The following is a 14,002-nucleotide window of genomic DNA, read 5'->3' on the forward strand; positions in this document are numbered from 1 at the left end:
TGCCTCAGAGTTTGCAAGAAGACTTTCCGGGAAAGGGTGAGTACTGCTGTCCGATGCATCTTAATAACATCGCGGGACCTCAAGCGCTAAAAGGTATGTGTGTCGCCAACTTTTGAATACATAGAAAAAAACAGGTTTAATGGTGATCTATGCTGCAAATAGCTTTTTTTTCTTTGACTTGACATTCACATTGAGCACGCTCGCCTCGTTCTATCAGTTCCGGGTTTTGTCTTCAGCCATTGGCTCTCAAAAACACGCACTTTGACAGCTAACCAATCAAATTCTTGAGCGTCTCTGTGACGCTGTACTGTGCTTTTGGAAGTTGTAGTTTTCTGTCTATTTGGCAAAGAGCTTAAAATCTGATTGTAATAGCAAAAATATTCGAATGTATCCATATAGATAATATAAATGTCTTTATTTAAATGCATTTTAAACACCTTTTCATCTACATTTTGCTCTAAACACATCACATACATAATTTATCCAAGTATTATTTACAATTATATAAACTATACTTTCTAGGAGGCCGCACAATGCTGCCGTGGTTATCACATCTCCCTCTCATTTCAGAGATCTATGGTTCAATTCCTAAATTGACCTTAGATATTACTGTGATTGGTTGTTTTTCCCCCTCATACTTGCTGTTAATAAGAATATATTCATCTGGATACATGTCTGCTCTCATGGCCAGTTCAGCCGAGTGTTAAAAGCATCAGAGAAGTCTTTAATTGAATTCTGCCTGATTAATGCTCTGTCAGCGTGTGGTCCATTTGCACTAAAAGCCCGCTCATTCACCCCCCGCCGTGACACCGGGTGCACGCGCCCACCCTTAGGTGCTATACATCAGGATGACAACCAGAAGATGGGCATGAACAATTATTCACCAGGTCGGGTAACCTTGTCAGTTCCTCTGGAGTCAGGCTGTCTGAGAGAGAGAGATGCTTAAGGCTGTGTGTGTGGGATTTGTGTGGGTTTGTGGGTGTGATCAACCTCTGTCTGCCATCTGACACATCATCATTAAAAGCTCAACGTGACGCATCAGTGATATTAATGATCTCCAGCCTAAAGACGAAGCAATTATGCATAGCGTTTCTTCTAAATGGGGGAAGCGGAACAATTCTATTTGGCGATTCATTGACAAGTGAAACACTAATGTAGGACATTTGTCAAAAAAATGTCACATTGGAACTGATTTGGTTACTTATGGCTTCTCAGAATTGTCAATAAATGACTCGCAATTAGCAGTAATCGGGATAAAGAGTACAATAGTGGGAATAGAAGCTTTTAAATTAACAGGAATCAAGTTTTATGAGATAAATTAGTAAGTTTTAATAGAGACGTAAAAGGGTTAGAATGAACCTCACCACATTGATGCTATTGATTAGATATTGGCAATAAATAAATAAAACAATTAAGCAAATAAGACCAAACCGTATTCTAAAATATAGACTAAACCATATGACTGATCACAAATACGTTAGTTAAAATGGCTGGAATTTTATTAAGGCAACTATTATAAGTAATTACTGCAGACATTTGCAGAATCAAATAGTAGCATGAACCATTTTAATTTGCACGTTTATGACCACAAGACGGCGCTGTCATCCCACAATGCAGTCGAGTGCTGTAATACTGACGATTTATTCGTTTAGACTGCGATATATTATTCATTTGGTGCTGCAAGGTCTCGTGAAATGGAAACAAGATGCTATTGTTATGTTCTGCCAGCACTTTTATTAAGAACAATGCAGTCTTGTTCAGATTCTGTTTGCAATGCTTGTTTTATAGCATCAAGACCACACAACCCACGACTATTCTTCGTCATTTTCTAAACATAGACGTTTTGGGGCCTAAATGCGTTTTTATCACGCGATCGGGAGATTTTTCAGCAATTAATTGAGCCCAAAACGCCAACAAATTTCTTAGTTTAATGTCAAGTTTAACACACATACTAGTCAGCATTAAGTGTTAGTGTCACAATTTGACTTAAAAAAAAAAGCATGTTCTCTTTCACTCTTTGCGTAATTGGCTCGATTTTCATCACCATTCATTTTTTTTTTAAATAACAAAAAACTGGACAAGTCACCCACACAAATGTCATTAGTTTTTTTTATTTCTAGACATTTAAATGATACTTCATACCAGTCAACCTTTGTTTTCAGACATTATCTTTATTCTGTCAAAAACACGACAATGAAATATTTAAAAATCATTCAAAGGCTCTCCGATGGGGGACTCTTGGAAGAGAATAGCTCGAAATATCAACCGTGGGAGCTGTTGGAGTCTCAGCTGGAGTTCTCACATTGCCTCAACAGGTGTGAATGTACAAATGTCACTTCTATGTGATTTCACAACTTAAACTAGACCTGTGAGTGTTGTTGATTTGAGTTGTATTGACAGCGCATCTGAGGGTGAGGTCACCCAGGATGAAAATCTGACTTTAACGTCTTCAGACAGCTTTTCGTGTAGCGCTTCATAGCTGTGACAAAGTAGGTGTCAACCAGTGCCGCACTAATTAAGGCTTTTCAGCGTTGGCGTGATGAAAAGCAAAGACTGGATACATTAAGGAGGGCAAAATGTTCGGTTGATGAGTCAACACTGATCATCATGCCCGTGCATCATGTTAATAAGCACATTTCAATCAAGAGTGCTCACGCCGAGGTACCAGTGTTTTGAAATGTTTTCTAACCTTATATGGCTAGTTTCATTGCTATATCATCTTGTTCTGATAGATTTACAATAATGTGGCCATGTGGCCTAATGGACAAGGCGTCTGACTTCGGATCAGAAAATTGAGGGTTCAAGTCCCTTCATGGTCAAGTGCTTATATTTGGCTATTTTCTCCATTGGGTCTGTAGATTACTCAGGTTTTAGGCAAACATCTGCCTCAGTGTAATGTGGCCATGTGGCCTAACGGACAAGGCGTCTGACTTCGGATCAGAAGATTGAGGGTTCAAGTCCCTTCATGGTCGATATCTTGTATTTGTTTAACTTCTCCAGTGGCTATGTTGACTACTCAGGTTTTGAGCCAACTTCTACAATTCAATAGTGTGGCCATGTGGCCTAATGGACAAGGCGTCTGACTTCGGATCAGAAGATTGAGGGTTCAAGTCCCTTCATGGTCATCTTCTTGTATTTGTGTAACTTCTCCAGTGGCTATGTTGACTACTCAGGTTTTGGGCCGACTTCTCCTGGTCAATATTGTGGCCGTGTGGCCTAATGGACAAGGCGTCTGACTTCGGATCAGAAGATTGAGGGTTCAAGTCCCTTCGTGGTCAATGTCTTGCATTTGGTTGGCTGCTCTGTTGACTACTCGGGTTTTGGGCCGACTTCTCCAGGTCAACATTGTGGCCGTGTGGCCTAATGGACAAGGCGTCTGACTTCGGATCAGAAGATTGAGGGTTCGAGTCCCTTCATGGTCAATGTCTTGCATTTGGTTGGCTGCTCTGTTGACTACTCAGGTTTTGGGCCTACTTCTCCAGGTCAATATTGTGGCCGTGTGGCCTAATGGACAAGGCATCTGACTTCGGATCAGGAGATTGAGGGTTTGAGTCCCTTCATGGTCAATGTCTTGCATTTGGTTGGCTGCTCTGTTGACTACTCGGGTTTTGGGCCGACTTCTCCAGGTCAATATTGTGGCCGTGTGGCCTAATGGACAAGGCGTCTGACTTCGGATCAGAAGATTGAGGGTTCAAGTCCCTTCATGGTCAATGTCTTGCATTTGGTTGGCTGCTCTGTTGACTACTCAGGTTTTGGGCCGACTTCTCCAGGTCAACATTGTGGCCGTGTGGCCTAATGGACAAGGCGTATGACTTCAGATCAGAAGATTGAGGGTTCAAGTCCCTTCATGGTCGTCTTCTTGTATTTGTTTAACTTCTCCAATGGCTATGTTGACTACTCAGGTTTCTGGCCAATATCTCCAAGTCAATAATGTGGCTGTGTGGCCCAATGGACAAGGCGTCTGACTTCGGATCAGAAGATTGAGGGTTCAAGTCCCTTCACGGTCAATGTCTTGCATTTGGTTAGCTGCTCTGTTGACTACTCAGGTTTTGGGCCAACTTCTCCAGGTCAACAATGTGGCCATGTGGCCTAATGGACAAGGCGTCTGACTTCGGATCAGAAGATTGAGGGTTCGAGTCCCTTCATGGTCAATGTCTTGCATTTGGTTGGCTGCTCTGTTGACTACTCAGGTTTTGGGCCTACTTACCAGGTCAATATTGTGGCCGTGTGGCCTAATGGACAAGGCATCTGACTTCGGATCAGGAGATTGAGGGTTCAAGTCCCTTCATGGTCATCTTCTTGTATTTGTTTAACTTCTCCAATGGCTATGTTGACTACTCAGGTTTCTGGCCAATATCTCCAACTAAATAATGTGGCTGTGTGACCCAATGGACAAGGCGTCTGACTTCGGATCAGAAGATTGAGGGTTCAAGTCCCTTCATGGTCAAATTCTTGCATTTGAATTTTTCTCCCATGGCTCTGTTGACTACTCAGGTTTTGGGCCGACATCGCCAGGTCAATAATGTGGCCATGTGGCCTAATGGACAAGGCGTCTGACTTCGGATCAGAAGATTGAGGGTTCAAGTCCCTTCATGGTCAAGTGCATGCATTTGGTTCTCCATTCCTGGGCCAACACATGTGTACTGTGGTCTAAAAGGAAAACCTAGCTCCAGAGTATTTGCAAGATCTTTGATTATTTCCAATGGTCTTCAGAAGGTCTTTCTTATGGTTTGAACCGACATGGCACCCTAAAAAATAAACAAGACTTTTATTTGCAATCATGTATTGTTGCTGGGCATTTATAGATCATTAAACCGTTGGTTATGTTTCTTTCATGGGATATTCTACAGTCATATTACAAAAAAACGTGCTCACCCTCCAAAGAACTTCAGACTGCCCTTACAACTATTCTTCTTACTCCTATTAGACACGTTCCCCAAAGTGAAATCTTGGACAGCAATAAAATAAAACTTCATTCCACATGTGGGTGAAGAGACACTAAATTTCTAATAAGCCTAGCTTGCTAAAATTGGTCGATAGCTTCAGTGGGGCAAAGCTTCATTGAACATTGAATAATGTGTAGCTTAGCTCACTACATTTTCCAAGTATCTCATCCATTAGCATTCACGAGAGGCAGCACCGACCTCCGTCTGACCCACGCAATGGTGACATTTAAATAACGAGCGTCAGGATTTTATTTGCGTCCACTCTTTTAACGGCGCGTCACGGCAGCGAGCTTGCAAACGAGAGCAAGATCCTTCGGGGACGGTTGGAACACTAGCTCAATAGCTCCTTGGTTTACTGTCCCCTACGCCATTTAGCTTTTACGACGGCGCCATCATTCACAAGGGCGTAAGGCCCAAATGATTAAAAAAATGAGATCAACCTACTGTCCGCTCAGATGCACCCCCAGATGAAGCCCCAGTTTGTTTTTTAAGACACTTAACTTGAAGCCAGTCTGCAAATGGATGCTTTTGACTCAGAGTTGCTACAAAATGTACGAGAGGCGACGCCCGTTTTAGTGTGCAAGATATTTGCTCGTTATTGGAAAATTTGGAAGTGATGGCAAGTGTTCCACTCTTCTTTTTTCATCTGGAAAGATGCTTTTAGCTTTAAAAGCCAGGTTTTGTCGGATGCTTTTAGGACTTATCTTCTAACTTATACATTCTGTATTTTTTGTTGATTTTATAATTTCAAAACAGCAAAATTACACGATTATTTGCCCAAAAAATTCCAAGATTTGGTAAAAACAAGGCTGCAACAAGCTTGATTGCCAACTATGGTAGCTCATTAGTTAACGAGAACTATTTATGCAATGGTTTACTGACAAAATGTAGTTTAAAATAAATGGAATTTATGCCACTTTTTCCTGTAACTATTCTCAAATACTGTCACAATTTATCGGTAAACTCTTACGATTAAACTGAGATGGATTGGATGTCTATCACTGTCAATGGAAGCCAATCAGCTTTATGTGAATAATTTTTCTTGCTGTAACCAAACACATAAAACAACTACCCTTATTGGTCCAAAATGACAAGATCACTATTGTCTGATTGATATGACCTTAATACACACTACTGTACTTCTATTTTAAAACTACACACTGACCTAATATCTTTTTTTCTCGCGTTATATGAATTATAGTCGGATAAAAGGAAGTTATTTATAGCCAGCAGAATTTAAATGTCACTTTAATCAGTATAAAGAGCAATTATTTTATTCTCCACTGATTTGAGTATTTGACAGCGAATACACTGGCTATTAAAAAAAGGTGCTTCACCCCTTTTTATTTTCATTTTGTCACAGTACTTTTTCTTGTCATTTAGGCAAATCTGCCATTTAAGACATATGCATATAATAGCGGAAAGGAAGCCGCCCATTTTGCTTCTAAGCCGCCATTTATTTTTGCTCAGCAGTATTCGCAGGCCAGTCTACCTGAGGTGAATTTATTGGGATTATGATTCTAGCCATAACATGCACGCCTGCAGGCAGAAAGCAAAAATATGGCCTTGCTCTGCCAAAACTAGAGTTCCTAGCAAGAAGTTTTTGTCAAAGATGTATGATAGAACTTCAGGTGCTTCTAGTTAGCAAAACTTTTTGAACATAGTTTGAAAGTACAAGTTAGGGCAGGGTTATGGAATCAGATTCTTAACAAAAATATTCTACCAAAACGATGCTAGCTGCAACCAAAAAAATATTTGAGCAAAATATTGAATTTCGAGTAAATAAAGTACAGGAATACTATTATTTAGCTAAAGTAAACAAAAATTAATAAATAAAATAAACAGGGAAGACGCACACTAAATGAAGAGGCAAAACATTTAAAATACTTAAGCAAAATAATGAAATTTAAGTAAATAAAGCACAAGAATACTATTGTTTAGCTAAAGTAAACAAAAAATAAAATAAACAGGGGAGACACACACTTAAAGAAGAGGCAAAACATTACTCACCTGAATAGGATTCACAGAATAATACTTCCACCAAAGACATGCCAAAACACGGGGCTTTAAATACACAGACAGGGATTGATGACAACTGGGGGTCACACAAATGAATGACAGGGAAGCCAAGAGGGACATATTAGGCAAAAACATACAAATTACAAAGACAGGACACAAAAGGAATAGACATTTTTGTAATATTGTAAAAAAAAAATCATATATATTTGGCAGATGCAGGCCACGATAAGATGACACCATAATGCTCAATCGGTAAAGTTCGGGTTCACGAGAATGTCAACATTTTGACGATGTTAATCTTACATTTCCATATATTACATCGCTAATTAAATTGACCTTCATGCAAATTGTGCATTGGCAAACTCATTTAAATTCACAGCAGAAGGGTAAAAGAGCATAGTGATTGAACACCCATTATAGTTGATGGCACTAAAAAAGTTAAACATGGTCAAGAAAAAAAAGATGGCTAGCATGTTACTTGAGGTAGTAAGTGTTCTGTTATTTAGATTAATGACACAGACGTGACCTTTTGATGCTGAAATTAGGATGTAAACTGTGTCCCCATTGAGCTTGCGTTTGAAGGCCACAGGTCGCAAGCGTTCATTAAAATTTGAAGGTTGCTACAAATCCAAACTTCAAGTGGGTCCTTGTCAGCCATTTTCAGGCAATTTGGAGGGCGCAACACTTGAAACAGCTTAAATGGTGGCATTTATAAGCAACATAATTTGATGCAATAAGAACATCATTTCATTATTTTAAATTGGGTAAAATAGATGTTATTTCAATGCAAAAAATAGTGAATTTTAATGTAGTAAGTAAAATGTGCAGATCTGGTCATTTAACGTCAGTATTGTAATTGGTAAATTAGTAAAATATTTTAGTTTTGGATTTAAGAATTTTAATTTAGGATTAGGATTATTTTTAATGTATTTTCCAGAGAAAATCAAGTCCAATCATTCAAATTGGGTAAACTAAGGATTTTAAGATCTTTATTGTTACACAATTTAGTGGATCATAGTATAAATTTGAATATTTCAATGTAATTTTGTAAAATATAAAACATACTCACGTAAAAGGGTTTTCTCCGGGTACTCCCACGTTCCAAAGACATTCATAGTAGGCTGATTAGACACTCTAACTTGCCCCTTGGTATGATTGTGAGATCGAATGGTCTCCCTGCGATGAGCTGGGATAGGCTCCAGCACCCCCTGAGACCCTAGTGAGGATAAAGCACTTCAGAAAATGAATCAACATTTCAATGTAAAATATAAAACAAGTTCTGGAAAAAAGTCACAACCAAACAGAACATAAACACAAAATATTCCCTTTATTTTTTTTCCTTCTACCTTCATAAGACTACACAAGATGTAGCTCTAAGCGGTATCTACAGTTTGCATGTTATTCATATACAGCTCGCTTCTTGACTCGCCTTGTTATTTACACGATCCGAGAAGAAAAGACGGAAAGTAAAACACAGTGTCGGGAACTCAAAATATAAGAAATCTGGACCTTTAGTGGGTAGGATGAAAAAAAATAATAATAAAAAAGAAAAAAACAGTTCTCAGTGCAGCAAACATTGAATATACAAACCAAAATGACACATAAAAAATCAATCGGACACACGAGTCTGTTTGAATGGAGAGATTAAGAGTCACATGACCACGTTTTTATCATCCTCAACGCCCAGCTACGTGTAAACAGAATCAGGAACACCTGCCGGTCCATTTGCGTTGCGTTCCCTTAAGGCAAAGCGCACTGCGTGGACCAAAAAAGAAAAAAAATGGACGCTTCCACTTGAGGTACTGACCTCCAAAGTCAAGGGGGCGCCACATTAGTTTTTGTCCACGTAGCATCTCGTTCACAAGCACAACTCGGAATACTTTCGTCAGGTTTAAAAAAAACATTTAGCCCACGTTTTCACTTTATTTGGTGTAGTACAACAACGGACGGTAAAAGGGACACTAATTCACATTTGTTAAGTTCACATCTGTTGTCACTTTTGTTGTTTTCTGATCACTACTCACTGACGGGAAAAATCCAGGAAGTGACCTGACGTGTTTGTTGTTCGTCATCTAGTGAATGAAAGAAAAGCACTTTGCATCCCCCCCCCCCAAAGTAAAACACACAATAAAAAATAAAAGTGCCGTCAAATGCCTTAAATTAGCTCTTTTTTTTAATCAGCACTTTTGATCATTCCTCAAAAAACACTGATCTCACCCCGGATACACGGCGTCTCTCGTTACCGAAGTTTCAAGTAAAAAAAAAAAAAGGAAGAAAAGAGGTGAATAAAAGAGACGGACGGAATCTCCTTGGCTGAAGAAAAAGATAGAATGAACGAGGCAAAGTCAGAAAATTGTCGTTTTGATCCACGACCAGCCGCACTTGGAGGGCAAAGACTGTTCAAGAATCTCCGCAAAGAGAGAAGGGCACTCTTTTAAAACTGGGTATTATATTTGTCTTTCCATTTTAAAGTGAGAAATTACGACAAAAACGTTCTAAATTTTTGTATTCTAATTACCATTGATGGCGCTAGATTAGACGTTCAATTCATGCAGGCTTGAGCGAGATCGGACGCTTGGTCGCCAGAAGTTTGGTCGCCCGGGTGAATAGAATTTTGAGAGCTGGTTTCAACAGTAAACTCTGTAATGTTGTCAAACGTCCAGGCGACTAAACGTCCGGGCGACCAAACGTCCGGGCGACCAAACGTCCGGGCGACCAAACGTCCGGGCGACCAAACGTCCGGGCGACCAAACGTCCGGGCGACCAAACGTCCGGAAAAAAATGTCGATTTTTCTATTTAGCCTGTTATGCATTTACATTTAAGTTAGTTTGTGGTTTCCGATTTTTTTAAAAAACGCGACATACAATCCATTTTTTTCTCCTCTTCCCTGTGCATTCTTTGGCCGGTGTGTCTTCCACTCCCCCCCCCAAAAAAACGTCTATCCTTAAATTCAATTACCCACCAACAATAAATTGTGGATTTTCATCAGTAAATGAAAAAAAAGACAAACCCGGCTTGGGCGCAACTTGTTGTTTTTTTGTCCTTTTTCATCATCTTTTCTATTCCAAATCAAGTTGCACACACAAAGGAGCAAAACGGCGGCGGTGGCGTACCGAAGCGTCTTTGGCAAGAGATCAATCGCGTTAGTCCGTGCGCGTTCATGTCACCTGCGGCCCATTTCGCTCTGTCTCATGAAGTGGACGTTGTTGACGCTGTCGGCCAGTTCGGGGTACTGCTCGGCCGACAACACGTAGAAACCGTCGTAGCCCTGCACTCTGCCCGAGCCCAGCAGCTGCTGCTTCTCGCCCTCGGTCCAGGTGCGCGACCCTTCCTCGCCGTCACGTAGTCTCTGGCGTTCCCGGGCCCACGCCTGCGCCACGGCTCGTTGCCGCGCCGCTTCCAGCAGCCGCGCCTTCTCCTCGTCCACACTACTACCGTATCGGGCGTTGAGGCTGAGCGCGCCAAACTGCAGCCGGATGTCGGTGATACGACGGGCGCGGCCGTTGAGCACGGCGTTTATCTGCGACACCGTCACGTTGACGCCGTTCTCCAGCGTGCGCCGGCCCACCGCCATGCCCAGCAGGCTCAGGTCGGCCTCCACAGAGCCCAACTTGACGAAGTGGTGCGTGTCCACGCCAGCCACCGTGTAGCGAAGCGCTTCCAGGTAGAAGGCGTCGTTCAGTACGGCCGCCAGTCGACGTCCGTCCTCGTTGGCTAGGCTGACGATGTCGGTGCCGACTCGGCCGTCGCGGAGGGATAACTTGACGCCTTTGCCGAAGATGGAGCCCGCAGAGGCGAACGACGGATCGCCGTCCGTCTGGGGGCAGCCGGCGCTTTTGGCGTCGTAGATTTGGCCGAAGCGCTCTAGCTTCACGAAGGCCTTTAGCTGCCGTTGGACTTCACACTGGACACCGAGAAGAGACTGTGGAGCAAAGACAGGTGTTTTTCATCCACTTGATAGTCAACCATTGACAACAATAAGCTTATGTTTCTGCTTGTGATGTCACAACCAGAACTGATGAAAAAAGAGGGGTTTCCCTGCTGTTTTGTTTTGGGTGCAAAAGCTAAGAAATTTAAATAAAACTGCCATTTTTGAATGTCAAATTCAGTTTCCGGATGAGAATACTGCTGAAAAAAGGAGTGATGGCAGATTTAACTACGACATGTCAAAAATAAAACAAAATAAAATTGATTTCAGTAAATTCTTTTTCAATTGGAAAATTAGTTGTAAGTAATTGTAGCAGTAAGTCATTGTATAAAAGGCTTTGCCAGCTGAAATATTTTTTTCCTCAATTATTACGGTTCATTGCAACGGCAGCTGAGGAAGGGGGTGGGGTTAAGTCTGGCGAAGATTTCCTTGTGATAAGCAACAGAAACATGCCTGATCTACCCCATCACTCCATATTTGTTGACAACAAGACCGGGTCATGTGTCCTACAAGCAGACGAGACAGAAGGGGGACGTACCCGGCACCCCTCCTCCATCACCCTACGGCATACCTTCCGGGGCGTGCCGTCATGCGCGCATCATGGGCGTGACCCAAAATGCCAGGACCTCATCTGTCCACACCCTCGACAGCCATTTTTCATGCTTGGCCAGCGAAGCGAAAATAAACGAAAACAGATCCTATTTTTCTTCTATACAATAACAGATACGCAATGAGTGTAATTGTGTTTAATATCTATGAGAGAGAGTGTAATATCTAAGTACTGTTTAATATCTAAGTAGTGTTTAATATCTAAGTACTGTTTAATATCTAAGTACTGTTTAATACCCAAGTACTGTTTAATACCCAAGTACTGTTTAATATCTAAGTACTGTTTAATATCTAAGTACTGTTTAATATCTAATTACCGTTTAATATCCAAGTATTGTTTAATATCTAAGTACTGTTTAATATCTAAGTACTGTTTAATATCTAAGTACTGTTTAATATCCAAGTACTGTTTAATATCTAAGTACTGTTTAATATCTAAGTACAATTGACTGGCGACCAAAAGACCGGCGACCAAAAGACTGGCTACCAAACGTCCAGTCAGGAACATAAGAGGCGCGCCCAAAGATCAAGTTATAACGTAAAGTGCTTCAAAAAATTTGTGGCGCTGTATGAGTAGGAATAAGAAAAAAAATCTCAGTTGTCTTCCTTTTCAAACTGTTGATTAAAAAAAAGACTTCTGACGTGTCGAGAAAAGATGAACAACGCATTTGAATTTAGGGAGCTGGGAGGTGGTGCAGTTTTTTATTTATTTATTCTGTCTAATCTACAACCACGACTTTTCCTGACATATCTCCGCTGGAAATATTTGAAATGCAAATGTCTTTGGATTCAAAAAGCCATTTCCTCTGTTGCCTTTGCTGCTTTGTAGATTGGCACCTTGCGTGAGGTTCATGCAACAAGCAAGAGGAGAAAATGAGTCTGCCATCTTTTCTGGATGTGTACACAAGTGGGATTGCACGCGGTGGAAAGCTGCACTTTATACCAATAATCTTTCTTCATCCATAAATAATACTCTATATGTACATACTGTATACACCATTATCCAGTTTGATGCAGTATTGAACTTAGCCTTATACTGTATTTTAGGGACTTTACCTCATTTTTTTTTTGTAAAAATGGTTTGGCTAGGCCTGCAAGTCATACTCTGAAAAACTGTTATGTTATCAGATGCCTATTTATCCCGTTTTTCACCTTTTTTAATACAGTATTTCCTCATTTTTACGCTTTTACACGTTTCACGTTTTTTGTGGATTTTGTAGTACATTACGAAAATCAGGGGAGTAATACAGAACCCCCAAAATAATATAATTGATAATTCCAGCTAAAATGTAACGGCAAAACTAAAACTTATGGCCAATTTTTCGACTCATGGCTTACCAAAAAGGGTCAAATGTACTTAGATATTGAACAGTACTTAGATATTAAACAGTACTTAGATATTAAACAGTACTTAGATATGAAACAGTACTTAGATATTAAACAGTCCTTAGATATTTAACTTTCTCTCTTAGATATTAAACTCTCTCTCATGAATATAATTTTGAGTGTTGGCTTCAACAGTAAACTCTCTGTGACCATTTGTCTGGCGACCAAAAGATCGGCGACCAAACGTCCGACCACCGTGCCATCTGATCAGCGCTCGCTAATGGGTGACGCCGAGTTAAAGTGGCAGCCAGAGCGTCTGCCGACACCAAGCTGACGGGCGGCGTTCACTCGTCTCGCTGTAACCGAAGCCCTAGCGACAAGAGTGGCCTCCTCAATAATTCAGCCAATAGGGGCTGGGGTCTACTTTAAAGCCCTTGCTAAATCGGGGGAATCGGAGCATGTCTGCTAATTCGTAGACCTTGACCGGGGGTGTGAGACTGGAGATGAAATCAATGGCTGGTGGTAGAGGAGAATGGAGAGTGAATTTCCCTAATGGCAGGACAATTACAAGGGCTGTTTAGCTTGACCCCCGTTCCCCGAGATGAGGGCCCAGTGAGACCCGGTACTTCCTCTGGGATGGTGTCGACAGAGCGTGTCTTTGGGGCTAATGATGTCGAAGCGGCAATGTCTCACCTTGGTGCTGTCCCACTCTTGTGTCTTGATCTGGGTGCGGAGTAGTTCGTAGGATGGCTCCACCATGTCCGTGTTGGGTTTGCGGTAGCCGGGGATGACGTTGTACAATTGGAAACCAAAGGTCACCAGCCAGCTGTGGACATCTGCAAATGAATGAGACATTTAGACAATGTTCTGAATACAGTGCTTACAAATGTTTTTACATGGCGTCCTAAGTAGGTGAACAGACGGAGTTTGGATGCCTGAGTTTGACTGGGTTTTTCTGTATTATGCAGCAACACATTATACCTTATCTCAGATAGCCAAACCTGGTCTAGATATAAGAGTATGGTTTAAAATTCCTCTGGTCATCGTTATGGAACATTGCGATGGACTGAAAACAATCTTGTCTTAATCTTTGAAGCAAAGGGTTCTTCCTAGCAACAGCAAATGTATGAGAACTGATTCTCATAGTTACATAAGTCTCAGACCTGTTATGAG

The 14,002-nt window shown here is 41.2% G+C and overlaps 1 protein-coding gene and 12 non-coding genes across 21 annotated transcripts in view; 12 read left to right on the forward strand and 1 right to left on the reverse strand.

Annotated features, from left to right (window-relative positions):
* Window positions 1-2,746: 2,746 nt before the first annotated feature.
* trnar-ucg (transfer RNA arginine (anticodon UCG)) lies at window positions 2,747-2,819 on the forward strand. Its single transcript has one exon. It is a non-coding gene; the product is annotated as a tRNA-Arg (tRNA).
* Window positions 2,820-2,899: 80 nt separating this feature from the next.
* On the forward strand, window positions 2,900-2,972 carry trnar-ucg (transfer RNA arginine (anticodon UCG)). Its single transcript has one exon. It is a non-coding gene; the product is annotated as a tRNA-Arg (tRNA).
* An 80-nt stretch (window positions 2,973-3,052) lies between these two features.
* Window positions 3,053-3,125, forward strand: trnar-ucg (transfer RNA arginine (anticodon UCG)). The gene has a single exon. It is a non-coding gene; the product is annotated as a tRNA-Arg (tRNA).
* Window positions 3,126-3,205: 80 nt separating this feature from the next.
* trnar-ucg (transfer RNA arginine (anticodon UCG)) lies at window positions 3,206-3,278 on the forward strand. The gene has a single exon. It is a non-coding gene; the product is annotated as a tRNA-Arg (tRNA).
* A 71-nt stretch (window positions 3,279-3,349) lies between these two features.
* On the forward strand, window positions 3,350-3,422 carry trnar-ucg (transfer RNA arginine (anticodon UCG)). The gene has a single exon. It is a non-coding gene; the product is annotated as a tRNA-Arg (tRNA).
* Window positions 3,423-3,493: 71 nt separating this feature from the next.
* Window positions 3,494-3,566, forward strand: trnar-ucg (transfer RNA arginine (anticodon UCG)). The gene has a single exon. It is a non-coding gene; the product is annotated as a tRNA-Arg (tRNA).
* A 71-nt stretch (window positions 3,567-3,637) lies between these two features.
* Window positions 3,638-3,710, forward strand: trnar-ucg (transfer RNA arginine (anticodon UCG)). The gene has a single exon. It is a non-coding gene; the product is annotated as a tRNA-Arg (tRNA).
* Window positions 3,711-3,934: 224 nt separating this feature from the next.
* trnar-ucg (transfer RNA arginine (anticodon UCG)) lies at window positions 3,935-4,007 on the forward strand. The gene has a single exon. It is a non-coding gene; the product is annotated as a tRNA-Arg (tRNA).
* Window positions 4,008-4,078: 71 nt separating this feature from the next.
* trnar-ucg (transfer RNA arginine (anticodon UCG)) lies at window positions 4,079-4,151 on the forward strand. Its single transcript has one exon. It is a non-coding gene; the product is annotated as a tRNA-Arg (tRNA).
* A 70-nt stretch (window positions 4,152-4,221) lies between these two features.
* Window positions 4,222-4,294, forward strand: trnar-ucg (transfer RNA arginine (anticodon UCG)). The gene has a single exon. It is a non-coding gene; the product is annotated as a tRNA-Arg (tRNA).
* Window positions 4,295-4,374: 80 nt separating this feature from the next.
* On the forward strand, window positions 4,375-4,447 carry trnar-ucg (transfer RNA arginine (anticodon UCG)). The gene has a single exon. It is a non-coding gene; the product is annotated as a tRNA-Arg (tRNA).
* Window positions 4,448-4,526: 79 nt separating this feature from the next.
* Window positions 4,527-4,599, forward strand: trnar-ucg (transfer RNA arginine (anticodon UCG)). Its single transcript has one exon. It is a non-coding gene; the product is annotated as a tRNA-Arg (tRNA).
* Window positions 4,600-9,669: 5,070 nt separating this feature from the next.
* tenm4 (teneurin transmembrane protein 4) overlaps window positions 9,670-14,002 on the reverse strand; it is a 125,618-nt gene continuing 121,285 nt past the window's right edge. For all 9 annotated transcript variants that reach the window (XM_077722143.1, XM_077722148.1, XM_077722150.1 and 6 more), the window contains 2 exons: window positions 13,523-13,665; window positions 9,670-10,888 (listed from right to left, as the gene is read on the reverse strand). In XM_077722143.1, the coding sequence (XP_077578269.1) occupies window positions 10,130-10,888; window positions 13,523-13,665 (902 nt within the window). In that variant the 3' untranslated portion in view covers window positions 9,670-10,129. The remainder of the gene's footprint in view (window positions 10,889-13,522; window positions 13,666-14,002) is intronic.

The sequence above is a fragment of the Stigmatopora nigra genome, chromosome 8 (genome assembly GCF_051989575.1).
Source record: "Stigmatopora nigra isolate UIUO_SnigA chromosome 8, RoL_Snig_1.1, whole genome shotgun sequence".
Classification (NCBI taxonomy): Eukaryota; Metazoa; Chordata; class Actinopteri; order Syngnathiformes; family Syngnathidae; genus Stigmatopora; species Stigmatopora nigra.